The sequence below is a fragment of the Dermochelys coriacea genome, chromosome 5, assembly GCF_009764565.3.
Source record: "Dermochelys coriacea isolate rDerCor1 chromosome 5, rDerCor1.pri.v4, whole genome shotgun sequence".
Lineage (NCBI taxonomy): Eukaryota > Metazoa > Chordata > Testudines > Dermochelyidae > Dermochelys > Dermochelys coriacea.
The window spans coordinates 2,924,268-2,941,540 of NC_050072.1; the positions used below are offsets into that span (position 1 = coordinate 2,924,268).

At 45.9% G+C, this 17,273-nt stretch overlaps 1 protein-coding gene across 1 annotated transcript in view; it reads right to left on the minus strand.

The window, feature by feature from the left end:
* The window catches only part of LOC119856286, a 19,735-nt gene continuing 2,462 nt past the window's right edge, over positions 1 to 17,273 (minus strand). Inside the window, 4 exon segments of the mRNA XM_043515219.1 lie at positions 1 to 2,201; positions 5,224 to 5,370; positions 6,596 to 6,654; positions 12,527 to 12,613. Coding sequence (XP_043371154.1) covers positions 5,260 to 5,370; positions 6,596 to 6,654; positions 12,527 to 12,613 — 257 coding nt within the window. The 3' untranslated portion in view covers positions 1 to 2,201; positions 5,224 to 5,259.

Below are 17,273 nucleotides of genomic sequence, written 5' to 3' on the forward strand. Positions count from 1 at the left end.
TTAAAGACTAAATAGATTTATTTAGGCATAAGCTTTCGGGGGTAAAAAACCCAGTTCTTCTGCTGCATGGGGTGAAAATTAGAGATACAGGCACTATTATACTGACACATGAAGAGAAGGGAGTTACCTAATTAGCTGTTATTTGTAAAGAACTTTGAGGTATTCAGACACAAAGTACTATAGAAACGAATAGTGTTAGTAGTGATAAAATTACCACCTCAGCTGAAAAGACTTCCTTAAGCTGGTGCAGAGTTGTTAAGAGAAGAGGCCTGATAGCTTGTAAACAGAACATACAAAGCAAGTCTCTCTTCTTGACTTTTCCCACTGTACAATTCCAGTTGAAAAAGTTAAAAAGGCGGATACTCAGATAAAGGCTCTGGCTACACGGGCACTTTACAGCGCTGCAACATTCTTGCCCAGGGGTGTGAAAAAAACACTCCCCCCCCCCCGAGCATAGCAAGTTATAGCGCTGTAACGTGCCAGTGTAAACAGTGCCCCTCGTGGAGGTGGAGTACCAGGAGCACTCTCTCCCAGCACTGGCGCGTGACCACACTCACACTTCAAAGCACTGCCGCAGGAGCGCTCCCACGGTAGCGCTTTGAAGTTTTGAGTGTAGCCATGCCCATAGCAAAATCCTCTGGGGCACTAGTTACATTGCCCAGAGGGAGAGAGTGGCTTGGAGATGTGCTGAATTGTAAACTGAGAATGAGTCTGTAGTCTAATGGTTAGGGAGTCTACCTGGGAGGCGAGAGACCTGGGTGTGACGCTGTGTAATAAGATGACCATTTATAACATTTATATTGCCTCAAATCTTCTACAAAGTAGGTCACATAAGGTGTCAGTGGAAAAATTCTGATTTGCTAAGTCTGATGATCCTGTTTATACGCATCTATCATTTTTGTATCAGAAGTTATGAATATTGGCTATGTACTAGCATCATACATACGCATTGTATTCCTAGGGAACAGCCACCAGGTAAAATAGACATTAAGACCAGACAGCTATCTATTGATGGCACATCAAGGACACTTAGCTCTCACAATGGGACATAGAAGAAACTCACTCCACCCAGATAGTTCTTCCTGTGGACACCTCAGCAAGAATATGGGCAATGGCTACCCCGAGAGTCATCAAGCTACGTAAGGACATGTGATTTGCTCATTTGACCCTGGACTCCATCTTAGGCCAGTACCTTTCCCCAAGTAGAGACAGTGCATTTCCAGGCATGTGGCAAAGGCTATAAAAGACCCCGGAGCTATCACCATTTTGCCTCTTTCCTGCCCTGATCCTCTGGACTGGATTTACAACTAAAAAGAGCATTTTGAACTATGGCCTGAAGACCTTCCAATCTTTTGGAAGTTACCAGAGAGAGACTTTCCAAGCCAGCAGTCTATTCCATCACTGCTGCAAACCTGATATAAGGACTTGTTAATAGTTAATAAATCATACACATACAAATAATTGCCAACTTTCTTCTTCTTCTTTTATGATTAAACTTTAGTTTTTAGTTACTCAAGGATTGGAATCAGCGTGATTATTGGGTAAGATCTGAGGTATATATTGACCAGGCTAAGTGGCTGATCTCTTGAGATTAGAAGGACCCTATATTTGATTAAATTGGTCTTCGGTAATCACTCATCATAGAATCCAGTATCTGGATGGTGAGACAAGGGCTGGAGTGTCTGAGGACACTGCATTTTTGACTTCTTGTTGACCAGCGTGGCGAGACAGAAGAAGTTTACTTTTGTTACTAGTTTGGTATGCTCCAGTAAGAGAGCCACCACCAGTTTGCGGTGAGTCTGCCCTATTTCACAGGGGTTTGTCCGGAATTTGGCACAGTCAGCTGTGACCCACTGAGCCATAGGGACACTGGGTCCAGTCCCCCACTCCAATGACTCATCAGAGCAGAACAGCTTGTCAAAATGCATATTCTCCATACCTGGCTGCCCCTCAACCGACCTTTAATTCGTGGGCTAATGCTGTAGGTCCATCACTGAAGAACTGGTTCTTGAGAAGGTTTTTGAATAAGGGCATTTGAAAGCAGTGCAAGAGAATCCACAGAGTGGACAGATGTGCTCTACTTGTGAAATAGTAGCTGGAAGGTTTGCAAAAGAAAAGAACAATGGTCTCCGGTGATGGTCTCCCCTCTGTTCTGCCAAGTTCATATGTCTGTGACATTTCAATGGAATCACTGGTGGCACCTGCAATTAAAATATGAGCAGATTAACAAAGGCCAGACCCGATAACAAACAGTGGATTACAAGGCATTTCTAATGTTACAGATAGACCATCAGTCTATCCATTCTATGTTCCTCATGGTGGTATGAGTGCCTAGGTGTCAGAGAAAAACAGTGGATTAAAATATCTTATGGCTGAATTCATCTCACAATATGATGTAGAGAACATCCCATGAAGAGCTCATGCGGAGAGTAGCGTGGTATAAATGATGGATAAAAATACAGAATGGGTTCATATCACACTCTTGTAAGGAAAAATCAAGATCTCATCATTCACCTTTGGTCAAGGGTATCAATCAGCGCAGAGGAAAAGATACTTCTCTGATACTTCTTAAAAAGTTCATAACATTACCAAAGACATCATGGTGTAGCAGTCGGGTAGAGGACAGGGATTCTGCTGACTCAGGTTATATCCCTGACTCTGCCACTGACATCCTGTTTGAACATAGTCAGTAAGGAGAAGTAACTATACTGATATTTGTAGAGGTACTAAGTAAGAGCAGAATGCTATCAGTATCCTTACCAATGTGCCCTCTAATGTTTTACATCCATGTGCTAAATGGATTTTGTTATGTGCACCAATATGGAGGGGATGTGGGGCGGGACTGCGGCCGAGGGGTTCAGAATCCAGGAGAGGGCTCGGGGCTGGGGCAGAGGGTTGGGGTGCAGGGCTCCAGCTGGGAGTGTGGACTCTGGGGTGAAGCCAGAGATGAGGGGTTGGGGTGCAGGCTGCCCCAGGGCTGTGGTGGGGAGAGAGGCGCTTGTCCCTGCCGCAGCCCCAACTTGCTCCCCGCCCACCCCCTACCTGTGTCCTCTCCAGGCCCCTATGGCTGTGCCCCTGTGCAGCCTTTGATAGCCTGCTGCACGGCAACGCAGTTTAGGGGAAGTTTAGCTTGTAGCCTATTTTCAAAGCTGCAAAAGACATGTACATAGCAAGGTTTATAGGGTTTTGTACCTGTAGCTGCAGTTTAATTGTAACTACTATTCCCCTTTTTTACCAGCACAAAGAGTATGTGTCATTTAAATGACTGCATCTGATACAAAGTTTTCAACTATAAGAAACAATAGCGTGAGCACAAAAATGTGTGCTACCTTAAATTTGGTTGGGAATGCACTCTGTCTTAAAGATTTCTATCAAATAATCAAGCAAAATTCCGTATACCATCACAGACCAAATGCATGCAAGCCAGTAAAAAACATTGGGGGTGGGGTGGGAGGAGAAAGAAAGAAACAAACAAAGAAACAGAGACTTTCTCTACAATTTTATTCCTATTTGTCAACATTTCAAGGAAAAAAGGCTTTCCAAATTTCGAAGTATGAAAATTGACCATATATAGTAAAAACCTATTGCCGGTAATTTAGCTCCCTCTGCTGGTTTTCCACCAGCAATGCTCTGTCCCTGAGCACATCCTGACATCGAAAGTATGAATGCCCAATCAAGCAAGCTGTTAACAGAGCAACTTTGACAAAACGAAGCTCCATTAGGAAGAGCAGGTGATAGTACACAGCTGAGTTTTCAAAAAGAAAGAAAGATTTGGTAGGATAAGCTAGTTTAAACTGGTTTCAGAGTAGCAGCCGTGTTAGTCTGTATCCGCAAAAAGAAAAGGAGTATTTGTGACCTCAGAGACTAATAAATTTATGCTCAAATAAATTTGTTAGTCTCTAAAGGTGCCACAAGTACTCCTTTTCTAGTTTAAAACTAACAGCAAATATTATAAACTTCTATACAGATATCGTTAAAGACTTAAAAAGCAACCACCAGTGTTGTTGTGTGGGTTATTTATTTATTTTAAATAATCAGGTTCAGTGTTGGAGGTGTGAAAAGAACTTTGTCATTACAATTGATTCCATTACTCCCATTTATGTTAGTAAACCTGCATTTGAGGAAGAATTAAAAGTTTCTGGGTGAGATTTCCAGAAGCACTTGGTGTTTGCTTATCTCCCCTTCACTGAAGTCAATGGGAGAACTTCAGCAGGAGCAGAATTAAGCCAATGCTGACTGCTTTTGAAAAATATCCCACTCTACATAACCAAGGTGTGCAACTCAGCACTTCACATGCAAATCACTTGAATTCAAGTGGTAGGGCCCGCAACCAACAACCAACTGAGCCTCCTCCCACAATCTGAACCCCTCAGCCCCACCCCCACCACACATCACCTCCATACTGGTTCACAACAAAATTCATTGTGCACATGGATGGAAAAAATTAGAGGGAACATTGGTCTTTCAAGGCTAAGGAAAGCAAATGATCAAGTTTCCATGACGGGAAGAGAAGGTTAAATTTAAAAACAAAAACCCACTAACTTGTAGTATTTTAAGATGTACTTATACAGTGTTTCCATCCAAGGATTTCCAAGCACTTCATAAAGAAAACGAAGTATTGTCATCTCAGTTGTACAAATGGAACAATAAATGCATAAAGAGGTTAAGTGACATACCCACGGTCACAAAGCAAGTCAGTGGCAGAGTCAGGGATATAACCCAGCTTTCTTGACTCTCAATCCAATGCCTTATTCACTACACCACACTGCCTCCGTAATTATGTTTGCTATCCTGTAAGGGACATCTCAGGTCTCTAGATGCCATTTGGAACCAACTGTTGCAGGACTTTGGAACTCCAGATTATACATTTCCAGGAACAAGTAAAAACCTAAACAATTTCCTTGGTATAGTGCCCTCCACCTGGTAATGTTAAGAGTGTTCAGATACTGTCAGGGCACAGCAGTGAGCAAGCTCCTAGGGTGAGATTTTCAGAAGTGCTCCACACTGGCATAACTCTGCTCCCAGTGAAGTCTGTGGTCAGTCTCCCACTGACTTCAACGGCAGCAGTGTCAGGCCAGCGCTGACAGCTTTTGAAAATCCCATCCCTAAAGACCCTAGCAAGCACGAACAGGATCTCATTGGCTCACAAGGGTATGGCAGGAAGCAGCGTGAGGGAATGGGGAGAGCTACAGAAAGGACTAATACACAAATCCAGCCTCTTACATCTCTCCTGGGGTGTAGCTCTTCTCCATGATTTCTTTAACTGTGTGCAGCATGCCGCCAAACATGGTCCCGATGTCTGCGTGCAGATGTTGATACATCCGGTGTTTCATTATCTTGGACTTGTTGCTTGTAATGAACTCCGACTGCCTTGAAAACGTAGAAAAAACCTAGATATTAGACACCATTCAGCATCCAAAGAGAACAGGAGACTGTAAATGCACCTGTGCCTCTCTTTTCTCTGTTGGATAGACAATCTTGCCCCATCATCCCCGTTTGAGTTTTCCTTGGTACCAGTGGTCAGGCTGCCTCTGGTGTGTCTGGAACCTCTGGTTGCAATAATGCACTGGGAGTGCTGTGGTTAACCTGAGGCTGTATTTGTGTGGACACCACCGTCATCACTAGGGATAGAACCCAGGACCTTCAGCTGCAAGAGCCCCTGTACTGCTTCAGTAAAAGGAGTTACTCTATTAGCTGAGTAAGCCAGCTCTAATCCTCCAAGTGGACCAGCTACTAGAAGGAGACAGGTTTCAGAGTAGCAGCCGTGTTAGTCTGTATTCGCAAAAAGAAAAGGAGGACTTGTGGCACCTTAGAGACTAACAAATTTATTAGAGCATAAGCTTTCGTGAGCTACAGCTCACTTCATCGGATGCAATCATGCACATTTAGCCAGAGAATTGCAGTGACAACTCCACTGAAGTAGGGAATCAATTCATCATCAAGAAATCCTTCTTACCTCAGTGACTTCAGTTCTGTTTGGAACAGCTCTATCAGTTCCTATGAGAGAAAAGCAACCAAATCTACTAACCACTAACACAGCCTCAGTGAAGGCTTCAAGGCAGGGCAAACGCTCCTCTCTCTCCTTGGAATCAGATACAATATGCTCAGTGGATTAGGCCTTGAGGCAGACTCTTTACCCGGTGCCATAAAACGAGCTGCTTATTTTATTTTAACTGATGTTCAGATTCCCATCCACCTGAACTGGGAAGGGGACTGTAGTCGGGTGGTGGTCGTCTCTCCCCCTCTGCGTCAGAAGGAGGCCACACTGCCTCACTATGCCATCGGGATCTCAGCCTAGAATTGGGGGAATTAGAAGTTAGACATTAGTATCCCCACTGTGGTTTTTAAAAAGCCACCCAAAGCTATTTGTACACTGAGATGTTCCTGAGCAGAGATCTCTTGACTCCTGGCAAATTCCATGATTTGGACAAAACTGAAAACAATGTAATGGAAAGAAGAAATATTGATAATCTTAACTAGAGTGGCTCTAGTCTGTGGTATTAATTACCCCATCCTTGCCCATAAATTACCTATGATTAACAAAAGGCCCCATCCCTGCCCATTGAGGATTAACCATGATAAGTATTCACTCTACCTGCTGCTGTATGTGGATTTGAGCAAGTCGCTGCAGCTTGGCAGCACGGTCAGGAGCAGCTGCAAAGCACACAGAACAAATGTCAGTCACTGCTTAGTTTTTACATCTAGGAAACTGCAGTTACCAAAGTAGAGACTGTGTAAGAGCATATTTAAAATGTTTCTATTGGGATTAATTTAATACACTTCTTTATCAGAGGAAGCACATTACAGCTCAGAATGCCCTGAAGATAAATACTGCTGGCCACCATACCACCACTGGTTACTGCCAAGTGAGTGAAATGCCAACATTTTAGTTGTTTGTGTATACACTGATCCAAACCAACTGAAAACAACTTTCCAAAGTCACCCCTCTACTGCTTCTGGGGCCATGAGATATGGGTCCCAAGCTGAGGATTAGATGCCCAAGAGACTTGTATGAAGCATGCAACTGGATTACTATATGTGGATATTACTGATAAGCAACTGCATGGAGACTACAGAGACCTCACCATGCACGGGGAAGGGATACTCAGTGAACAGAAAGCTACACCATAGAATGGAGACTTTCTACTAAGTTTTTCCCTACAAGATTCTAAGGATTCTATAAATGGACACAAATAAGAATATAACATTCAAAAACCAGTCGGAGAACACTTCAATCTCTCCGGTTCGATTACAGACCTGAGGGTGGCTATCCTTCAACAAAAAAAATTTCAAAAACAGACTCCAACAAGAGACTGGTGAATTGGAATTAATTTGCAAACTGGATACAATTAACTTAGGCTTGAATAGAGCCTGGGAGTGGATGAGTCATTACACAAAGTAAAACTATTTCCCCATGGTATTTCTCCCCCACCCCTTGTTCCTCAGATGTTCTTGTTAACTGCTGGAAATAGCCTACCTTGCTTGTCACCATGAAAGGTTTTCCTCCTCTCCCCCCCGCTGCTGGTGATGGCTCATCTTAAGTGATCACTCTCCTTACAGTGTGTATGATAAAACCCATTGTTTCATGGTGTGTGTGTGTGTGTGTAAAAATCTCCCCTCTGTATTTTCCACCAAATGCATCCAATGAAGTGAGCTGTAGCTCACGAAAGCTTATGCTCAAATAAATTTGTTAGTCTCTAAGGTGCCACAAGTCCTCCTTTTCTTTTTGTGAATACAGACTAACACGGCTGCTACTCTGAAATCTATAAAGTGTGCATCTGTTGGCCTCCATTTTCCCTCATAATTACACTGGCTCACTGAACCAGCATCTCAGGAATACTTAACAGTCCAGCAAGCATAGCATGGCCTTGGTGTCACTTAAATTCAGCCTTCCTGTACAGTGGCAGTATCATAGCCAGGAGAATACATTCAAGCCCATGTTGCTGAAGAGGACAGCCATGCCACATTCTGCATTTGTTCTGCATGCTGCTGCACTGCTTTAGCCTTCTTCGACCGCAAACTCTTCAGAGCTGGAAACTCTTACAATGGTTTCTGGTTATTTGAGGCAGACAGCTAGAGAACTTTTAAAAACAGCATTTCCACACTCTTCTCAGTGCTAAGGATAACGAAAGAGAGGCCACTGGTCTTCGCTAACAGCAAGACAGCAGCTATGAAAAGGTAGCTTGCAGATGAACACGTGTTACCTTTGATGTGGCAGGCGACCAGCTTGGCTTAACAGTGCAATCCTTGCCGATCTTAAACACAAAAAAGAAGCTCACAAGAAGTGGAAGCTTGGACAAATGACCAGGGAAGAGTATAAAAATATTGCTCGGACATGCAGGAGTGAAATCAGGAAGGCCAAATCACACCTGGAGTTGCAGCTAGGAAGAGATGTTAAGAGTAACAAGAAGGGTTTCTTCAGGTATGTTAGCAACAAGAAGAAAGTCAAGGAAAGCGTGGGCCCCTTATTGAATGAGGGAGGCAACCTAGTGACAGAGGATGTGGAAAAACCTAATGTACTCAATGCTTTTCTTGCCTCTGTCTTCGCGAATAAGGTCAGCTCCCAGACTGCTGCACTGGGCAACACAGCATGGGGAGGAGACAACCAGCCCTCTGTGGGGAAATAAGTGGTTCGGGACTATTTAGAAAAGCTGGATGAGCACAAGTCCATGGGGCCGGATGCGCTGCATCCAAGAGTGCTAAAGGAGTTGGAAGTGATTGCAGAGTCATTGGCCATTATCTTTGAAAACTCATGGCGATCGGGGGAGGTCCCGGATGACTGGAAAAAGGCTAATGCAATGCCCATCTTTAAAAAAGGGAAGAAGGAGGATCCTGGGAACTACAGGCCAGTCAGCCGCACCTCAGTCCCTGGAAAAATCATGGAGCAGGTCCTCAAGGAATCAATTCTGAAGCACTTAGAGGAGAGGAAAGTGATCAGGAATAGTCAGCATGGATTCACCAAGGGCAAGTCATGCCTGACTAATCTAATTGCCTTCTATGATGAGATAACTGGCTCTGTGGATGAGGGGAAAGCAGTGGACGTGTTGTTCCTTGACTTTAGCAAAGCTTTTGTCACAGTCTCCCACAGTATTCTTGCCAGCAAATTAAAGAAGTATGGGCTGGATGAATGCACTATAAGGTGGATAGAAAGCTGGCTAGATTGTCGGGCTCAACGAGTAGTGATCAATGGCTCCATGTCTAGCTGGCAGACGGTATCAAGTGGAGTGCCCCAAGGGTCGGCCCTCAGGCCGGTTTTGTTCAATATCTTCATTAATGATCTGGAGGATGGTGTGGATTGCACCCTCAGCAAGTTTGCAGATGACACTAAACTGGGAGGAGAGGTAGATATGCTGGAGGGTAGGGATAGGATACAGAGGGCCCTAGACAGATTAGAGGATTGGGCCAAAAGAAATCTGATGAGGTTCAACAAGGACAAGTGCAGAGTCCTGCACTTAGGACGGAAGAATCCCATGCACCGCTACAGACTAGGGACCGAATGGTTAGGCAGCAGTTCTGCAGAAAAGGACCTAGGCGTTACAGTGGACGAGAAGCTGGATAAGAGTCAACAGTGTGCCCTTGTTGCAAAGAAGGCCAATGGCATTTTGGGATGTATAAGTAGGGGCATTGCCAGCAGATCGAAGGATGTGATCATTCCCCTCTATTCGACATTGGGGAGGCCTCATCTGGGAGTGCTGTGTCCAGTTTTGGTCCCCACAAGAAGGATGTGGAAAAATTGGAAAGAGTCCAGCGGAGGGCAACAAAAATGATTAGGGGACTTGAACACATGACTTATGAGGAGAGGCTGAGGGAACTGGGATTGTTTAGTCTGCGGAAGAGAAGAATGAGGGGGGATTTGATAGCTGCTTTCAACTACCTGAAAGGGGGTCCCAAAGAGGATGGATCTAGATTGTTCTCAGTGGTGGCAGATGACAGAACTAGGAGTAATGGTCTCAAGTTGCAGTGGGGGAGGTTTAGATTTGATATTAGGAAAAAGTTTTTCACTCAGAGGGTGGTGAAACACTGAAATGGGTTCCCTAGGGAGGTGGTGGAATCTCCTTCCTTAGAGGTTTTTAAGGTCAGGCTTGACAAAGCCCTGGCTGGGATGATTTAGTTGGGGATTGGTCCTGCTTTGAGCAAGGGGTTGGACTAGAGACCTCCTGAGGTCCCTTCCAACCCTAATATTCTATGATTGTGTGTGTGTACTGTCCAAGAATGGCTGGAGGTTGTTCACCTGTTCCAGAAGGGCGACTTGGGAAAGAATAAAACTGCTCCTCTGGTTTGAAAGACAGAAGGAGAAGTTTAAGTCAAACACTATTTCAGCTTTCCACAGATGAGAAAAAATAAGTTGATTAATTGGCCTGGTTCAGCTTCCCCTTCTCAGAAGGCAATCAAACCTACATGCAGCAGAAAGATTTCACCACAATGACACTTTGGGTTACTATCGCACCTTTCAACCTAGGATCTCCATGCCTTTTGCAAACATCCCCCACCCTTTTCTGGGGTAGGTGTTATCAGAGGGGGAAACAGAAGCTTAAAGAAGGGACAGTACATAAAGGGAAGAACCAGGAGCAGAAGCCAGGATGTTCCTCACTGAGCTAGCAATGAAAAAAGCACATGCTTTTTGCTCTTTCATTGGCTCAGTTGTTGAGCCCCATTAAAAGTCAACCTCATGGCTCCGACTCTCCCTCACTTACACCAGTATGAATCGGGGAAAACGCCACTGGAGACCATGAAGTTGCACATGCCTACCACAGGAGAGGGGTGACTCAGGTCCCCTGTGAGAGAGCTGGGCAGGGTTAGAAGTTCAATACAGTATATATACTTTAGTGTTCATAAGATCAGTTTTGTTACCAGTTTCAGAGTAGCAGCCGTGGTAGTCTGTATTCGCAAAAAGAAAAGGAGTACCCGTGGCACCTTAGAGACTAACAAATTTATTAGAGCATAAGCTTTCGTGAGCTACAGCTCACTTCATCGGATGCATTTGGTGGAAAAAGCAGAGGAGAGATTTATATACACACACACAGAGAACATGAAACAATGGGTTTATCATACACACTGTAAGGAGAGTGATCACTTAAGATAAGCCATCACCAGCAGCAGGGGGGGGAAAGGAGGAAAACCTTTCATGGTGACAAGCAAGGTAGGCTAATTCCAGCAGTTAACAAGAATATCAGAGGAACAGTGGGGGGTGGGGTGGGAGGGAGAAATACCATGGGGAAATAGTTTTACTTTGTGTAATGACTCATCCATTCCCAGTCTCTATTCAAGCCTAAGTTAATTGTATCCAGTTTGCAAATTAATTCCAATTCAGCAGTCTCTCGTTGGAGTCTGTTTTTGAAGTTTTTTTGTTGAAGGATAGCCACTCTTAGGTCTGTGATCGAGTGACCAGAGAGATTGAAGTGTTCTCCAACTGGTTTTTGAATGTTATAATTCTTGACGTCTGATTTGTGTCCATTCATTCTTTTACGTAGAGACTGTCCAGTTTGGCCAATGTACATGGCAGAGGGGCATTGCTGGCACATGATGGCATATATCACATTGGTAGATGCGCAGGTGAACGAGCCTCTGATAGTGTGGCTGATGTGATTAGGCCCTATGATGGTATCCCCTGAATAGATGTGTGGACACAGTTGGCAACGGGCTTTGTTGCAAGGATAGGTTCCTGGGTTAGTGGTTCTGTTGTGTGGTTGCTGGTGAGTATTTGCTTCAGATTGGGGGGCTGTCTGTAAGCAAGGACTGGTCTGTCTCCCAAGATCTGGGAGAGTGATGGGTCGTCCTTCAGGATAGGTTGTAGATCCTTGATGATGCGTTGGAGAGGTTTTAGTTGGGGGCTGAAGGTGATGGCTAGTGGCGTTCTGTTTTCTTTGTTGGGCCTGTCCTGTAGTAGGTGACTTCTGGGTACTCTTCTGGCTCTGTCAATCTGTTTCTTCACTTCAGCAGGTGGGTATTGTAGTTGTAGGAATGCATGATAGAGATCTTGTAGGTGTTTGTCTCTGTCTGAGGGGTTGGAGCAAATGCGGTTATATCGTAGCGCTTGGCTGTAGACAATGGATCGAGTGGTATGATCTGTTACCGTAACAGTTGCTAGACATAGGGCAATAATTCCACACACCCCTCCCCTCCCAGGCCCCCCCCCCCACAAGCTTCTGATCAAAGGCTAGACAGACTCTGAGGGAGTCAAGGTCACCCATTACTCATTCAGGGAAGGCCTTCAGGAGTGCTTTTCTCGCTACTATCTCCACAGTGCCAGTTGCATTCCAAGTGCTTGCCAGGGAGCCAGAGACCGGGGACTGAACCAGGCTTGTTTTTCCCTGTACAATTCATACTGTAGTTTCTCCATTTCTGATCTTTTACTGAAGCATTGGCTAGTTTACAGGGGAAGATGAGAAGCCAAATGAGGCATTTCTGTCCTAAGCCCATGATTAAGAGAGAGATGGAGAGGTGCATTCAGTTAAGATCTCCCTCATCCTGCTTGTCTTGAGAGCTTTTGGGGAATGAGCACACTCCTTTCATTTCATGACGGTGCCTGCTAAGATGAACTGCAGTTTCATGGCATTGGGAACAGCCATTCAATCAATGTACTGAGGATCCAGGTATTTTATTAAATCTTCAACTAAGATCAGAAGTAGCTTACAGGGAGGGAGAGAGAAGTGATTAGTTCTGGAAGTACTGCTTGTCGCAATTTCCTACTTACTACAAGATTTTGTTAAGAAGAATCAGCAGCGACACTATTTCTACAATACCATGAACTTTCACAGCATTTTATAGATCACCTGAATGACACACTCTGCCTCAAAGACTTGCCTTACAAATCTGAGCTGACTAACTAGTTTAGACAACAATCCAGATGTACGAAGATGCAGAGGCATCCTCAGTGGGCGATCGAAGAGGAATGGCTTTTGACTCAACAGTACAAAGTCGCTGCTGCACCAAGCCTGTAAGTTTCCTTGTTTGATTTTATTTTAAAGTAGTGTGTACACACATGGCCCAATGCAAATAGGCACCCATTATTTACACAAGGTCCCACTAACCTGCTAAGTATCACATTAGCCAATATTAAATTCAACTGCAGAAGTCACAGTTCATTCTTTAAAGGGAGGGCACAGAGTGCTCCCTTTCCATCATGTGGCCTGCTACTTCCCCTGCCCTCTGAAATGTCTTTCCTTTACACACGCAAGTCTTGCTTTCTGAACCTGGCTGAGGGCGTGCTGAAGTGGCACCACTGTGTCCTCTCCAGGCACAGCAAGTCGTTTCTGTAACATCTCTCTGCTAATACAAAAATCCCAAAGTTCCTTGCGATCTGAGTTGTCCTTGATAGACGCAATGGCGAGTAATAAGCTCCAATACCAGTGAGAAGTCAAAGCCCATGATTTTCTGCAGGTGGACATACACTGAACATATAAAAAGAAAAGGAGGACTTGTGGCACCTTAGAGACTAAAATTTATTTGAGCATAAGCTTTCGTGAGCTACAGCTCACTTCATCGGATGCATTCAGTGGAGAAGACAGTGGGGAGATTTATATACATAGAAAACATGAAACAATGGGTGTTACCATTCACACTGTAACCAGAGTGATCACTTAAGGTGAGCTATTACCAGCGGAGGGGTGGGGTGGGGAGGGGAGAACCTTTTGTAGTGATGATCAAGGTGGGTCATTTCTAGCAGTTGACAAGAAAGTCTGAGGAACGGGGGGGGGGGGGGAATAAACATGGGGAAATAGTTTTATTTTGTGTAATGACCCATCCACTCCCAGTCATTGCTGGCACGATGGCATATATCATATTGGTAGATGTGCAGGTGAATGAGCCTCTGATAACGTGGCTGATGTGATTAGGCCCTATGATGGCGTCCCCTGAATAGATATGTGGGCAGAGTTGGCAACAGGCTTTGTTGCAAGGATAGGTTCCCGGGTTAGTGGTTCTGTTGTGTGGCGTGTGGTAAATTAAATAATAAATTTGTTAGTCTCCAGGGTGCCACAAGTACTCCTTTTCTTTTTGCGAATACAGACTAACACGGCTGCTACTCTGAACTCTGAAAACTGAACATGTACTGCCCCTTGCTGATGACACCAGAACCAGCTGAGCAGCGGGGACAGCAGAGCAGCTCACAGCAGGAGTTTGCCTGGGACTGGTAAGTATCCGAGTGTGTGTGTTTGCTTGCTGAGGAAGTATCCGAGCGTGTGTTTGCTGGGAGGGCAGGGAGAGAGCCTGAGTGAGTGTCTGATTGGCTGCTAGCCTGCAGGGGGCGGGCATTAGGGTGTCTGTGTGTTTGCGTCAGGGAAGCCTGGCTGTTTAAAAATAGCCAGAGCCTCGCGAACCAGCTGAGCAGCGGGGACAGCAGAGCAGCTCACAGCAGGAGTTTGCCTGGGAGTTCGCCTGGAGTGAGCCCATTGAGGCTTACATCTTGCCAACGTCTCTGAGGAAGCTCATAGTAGGTAGGTGATATGGAAGGGGGGGGTTCAGCTGTTGTGACCTGCACTGGATGTGCCATGTTTGTCTTTCTTCCACAGGACAGAAGCGACTTTGTCTGTACAAAGTGCAAGCTGGTCTCCATATTGGAAGAGAAGATTGAAGGTCTGGAGCAACAGGTATCGACCCTGCGTTGTATACGAGAGACTGAGGATTTTCTGGACCAAACTCAGGATAGGCTTCTAGGGGCACAAAGCTCTAAAGATATAGAGCAGGTTGCACAGAGGAGCCAAGAGGCCAGTGAAGAAGCTTGGCAACATGTGACCTCCAGAAGAGGTAAGCGGAATGTCCGGGTTCCAGTAACACAGACACAGGTAACTAACCGCTTTCATGTTCTCTCCACAGGTACCATTGCGGAGAGTGGACCAGATGATATGTCTGGGGGGAGAAAGCAGAAGGAGACTCCGCTGGTTGGGAGGCATGAGATGCGATGTCCTGAGGTTGGGGGTTCCACGACCACCACTCCCAAGAGGAGAAGGCGGGTGGTGGTGGTCGGGGACTCTCTCCTCCGGGGGACTGAGTCATCTATCTGCCGCCCTGACCGGGAAAACCGAGAAGTCTGCTGCTTGCCAGGGGCTAAGATTCGTGATGTGACGGAGAGACTGCCGAGACTCATCAAGCCCTCGGATCGCTACCCCTTCCTGCTTCTCCACGTGGGCACCAATGATACTGCCAAGAATGACCTTGAGCGGATCACTGCGGACTACGTGGCTCTGGGAAGAAGGATAAAGGAGTTGGAGGCGCAAGTGGTGTTCTCGTCCATCCTCCCCGTGGAAGGAAAAGGCCTGGGTAGGGACCGTCGAATCGTGGAGGTCAACGAATGGCTACGCAGGTGGTGTCGGAGTGAAGGCTTTGGATTCTTTGACCATGGGATGGTGTTCCATGAAGGAGGAGTGCTGGGCAGAGACGGGCTCCATCTTACGAAGAGAGGGAAGAACATCTTTGCCAGCAGGCTGGCTAACCTAGTGAGGAGGGCTTTAAACTAGGTTCACCGGGGGAAGGAGACCAAAGCCCTGAGGTAAGTGGGAAAGCGGGATACCGGGAGGAAGCACAGGCAGGAAGGTCTGTGAGGGGAGGGCTCCTGCCTCATACTGGGAATGAGGGGCGATCATCAGGTTATCTCAAGTGCTTATATACAAATGCACAAAGCCTTGGAAACAAGCAGGGAGAACTGGAGGTCCTGGTGATGTCAAGGAATTATGACGTGATTGGAATAACAGAGACTTGGTGGGATAACTCACATGACTGGAGTACAGTCATGGATGGTTATAAACTGTTCAGGAAGGACAGGCAGGGCAGAAAAGGTGGGGGAGTAGCACTGTATGTAAGGGAGCAGTATGACTGCTCAGAGCTCGGTACGAAACTGTGGAAAAACCTGAGTGTCTCTGGATTAAGTTTAGAAGTGTGTGCAACAAGAGTGATGTCATGGTGGGAGTCTGCTATAGACCACCGGACCAGGGGGATGAGGTGGATGAGGCTTTCTTCCGGCAACTCACGGAAGCTACTAGATCGCATGCCCTGATTCTCATGGGTGACTTTAATTTTCCTGATATCTGCTGGGAGAGCAATACAGCGGTGCATAGACAATCCAGGAAGTTTTTGGAAAGCGTAGGGGACAATTTCCTGGTGCAAGTGCTAGGGGAGCCAACTAGGGGGAGCGCTTTTCTTGACCTGCTGCTCACAAACCGGGTAGAATTAGTGGGGGAAGCAAAAGTGGATGGGAATCTGGGAGGCAGTGACCATGAGTTGGTTGAGTTCAGGATCCTGACGCAGGGAAGAAAGGTAAGCAGCAGGATACGGACCCTGGACTTCAGGAAAGCAGACTTTGACTCCCTCAGGGAACAGATGGCCAGGATCCCCTGGGGGACTAACATGAAAGGGAAGGGAGTCCAGGAGAGCTGGCTGTATTTCAAGGAATCCCTGTTGAGGTTACAGGGACAAACCATCCCGATGAGTCGAAAGAATAGTAAATATGGCAGGCGACCAGCTTGGCTTAATGGTGAAATCCTAGCGGATCTTAAACATAAAAAAGAAGCTTACAAGAAGTGGAAGGTTGGACATATGACCAGGGAAGAGTATAAAAATATTGCTCGGGCATGTAGGAAAGATATCAGGAGGGCCAAATCGCACCTGGAGCTGCAGCTAGCAAGAGATGTCAAGAGTAACAAGAAGGGTTTCTTCAGGTATGTTGGCAACAAGAAGAAAGCCAAGGAAAGTGTGGGCCCCTTACTGAATGAGGGAGGCAAGCTAGTGACAGAGGATGTGGAAAAAGCTAATGTACTCAATGCTTTTTTTGCCTCTGTTTTCACTAACAAGGTCAGCTCCCAGACTGCTGTGCTGGGCATCACAAAATGGGGAAGAGATGGCCAGCCCTCTGTAGAGATAGAGGTGGTTAGGGACTATTTAGAAAAGCTGGACGTGCACAAGTCCATGGGGCCGGACGAATTGCATCCGAGAGTGCTGAAGGAATTGGCGGCTGTGATTGCAGAGCCCTTGGCCATTATCTTTGAAAACTCGTGGCGAACGGGGGAAGTCCCGGATGACTGGAAAAAGGCTAATGTAGTGCCCATCTTTAAAAAAGGGAAGAAGGAGGATCCTGGGAACTACAGGCCAGTCAGCCTCACCTCAGTCCCTGGAAAAATCATGGAGCAGGTCCTCAAAGAATCAATCCTGAAGCACTTAGAGGAGAGGAAAGTGATCAGGAACAGTCAGCATGGATTCACCAAGGGAAGGTCATGCCTGACTAATCTAATCGCCTTTTATGATGAGATTACTGGTTCTGTGGATGAAGGGAAAGCAGTGGA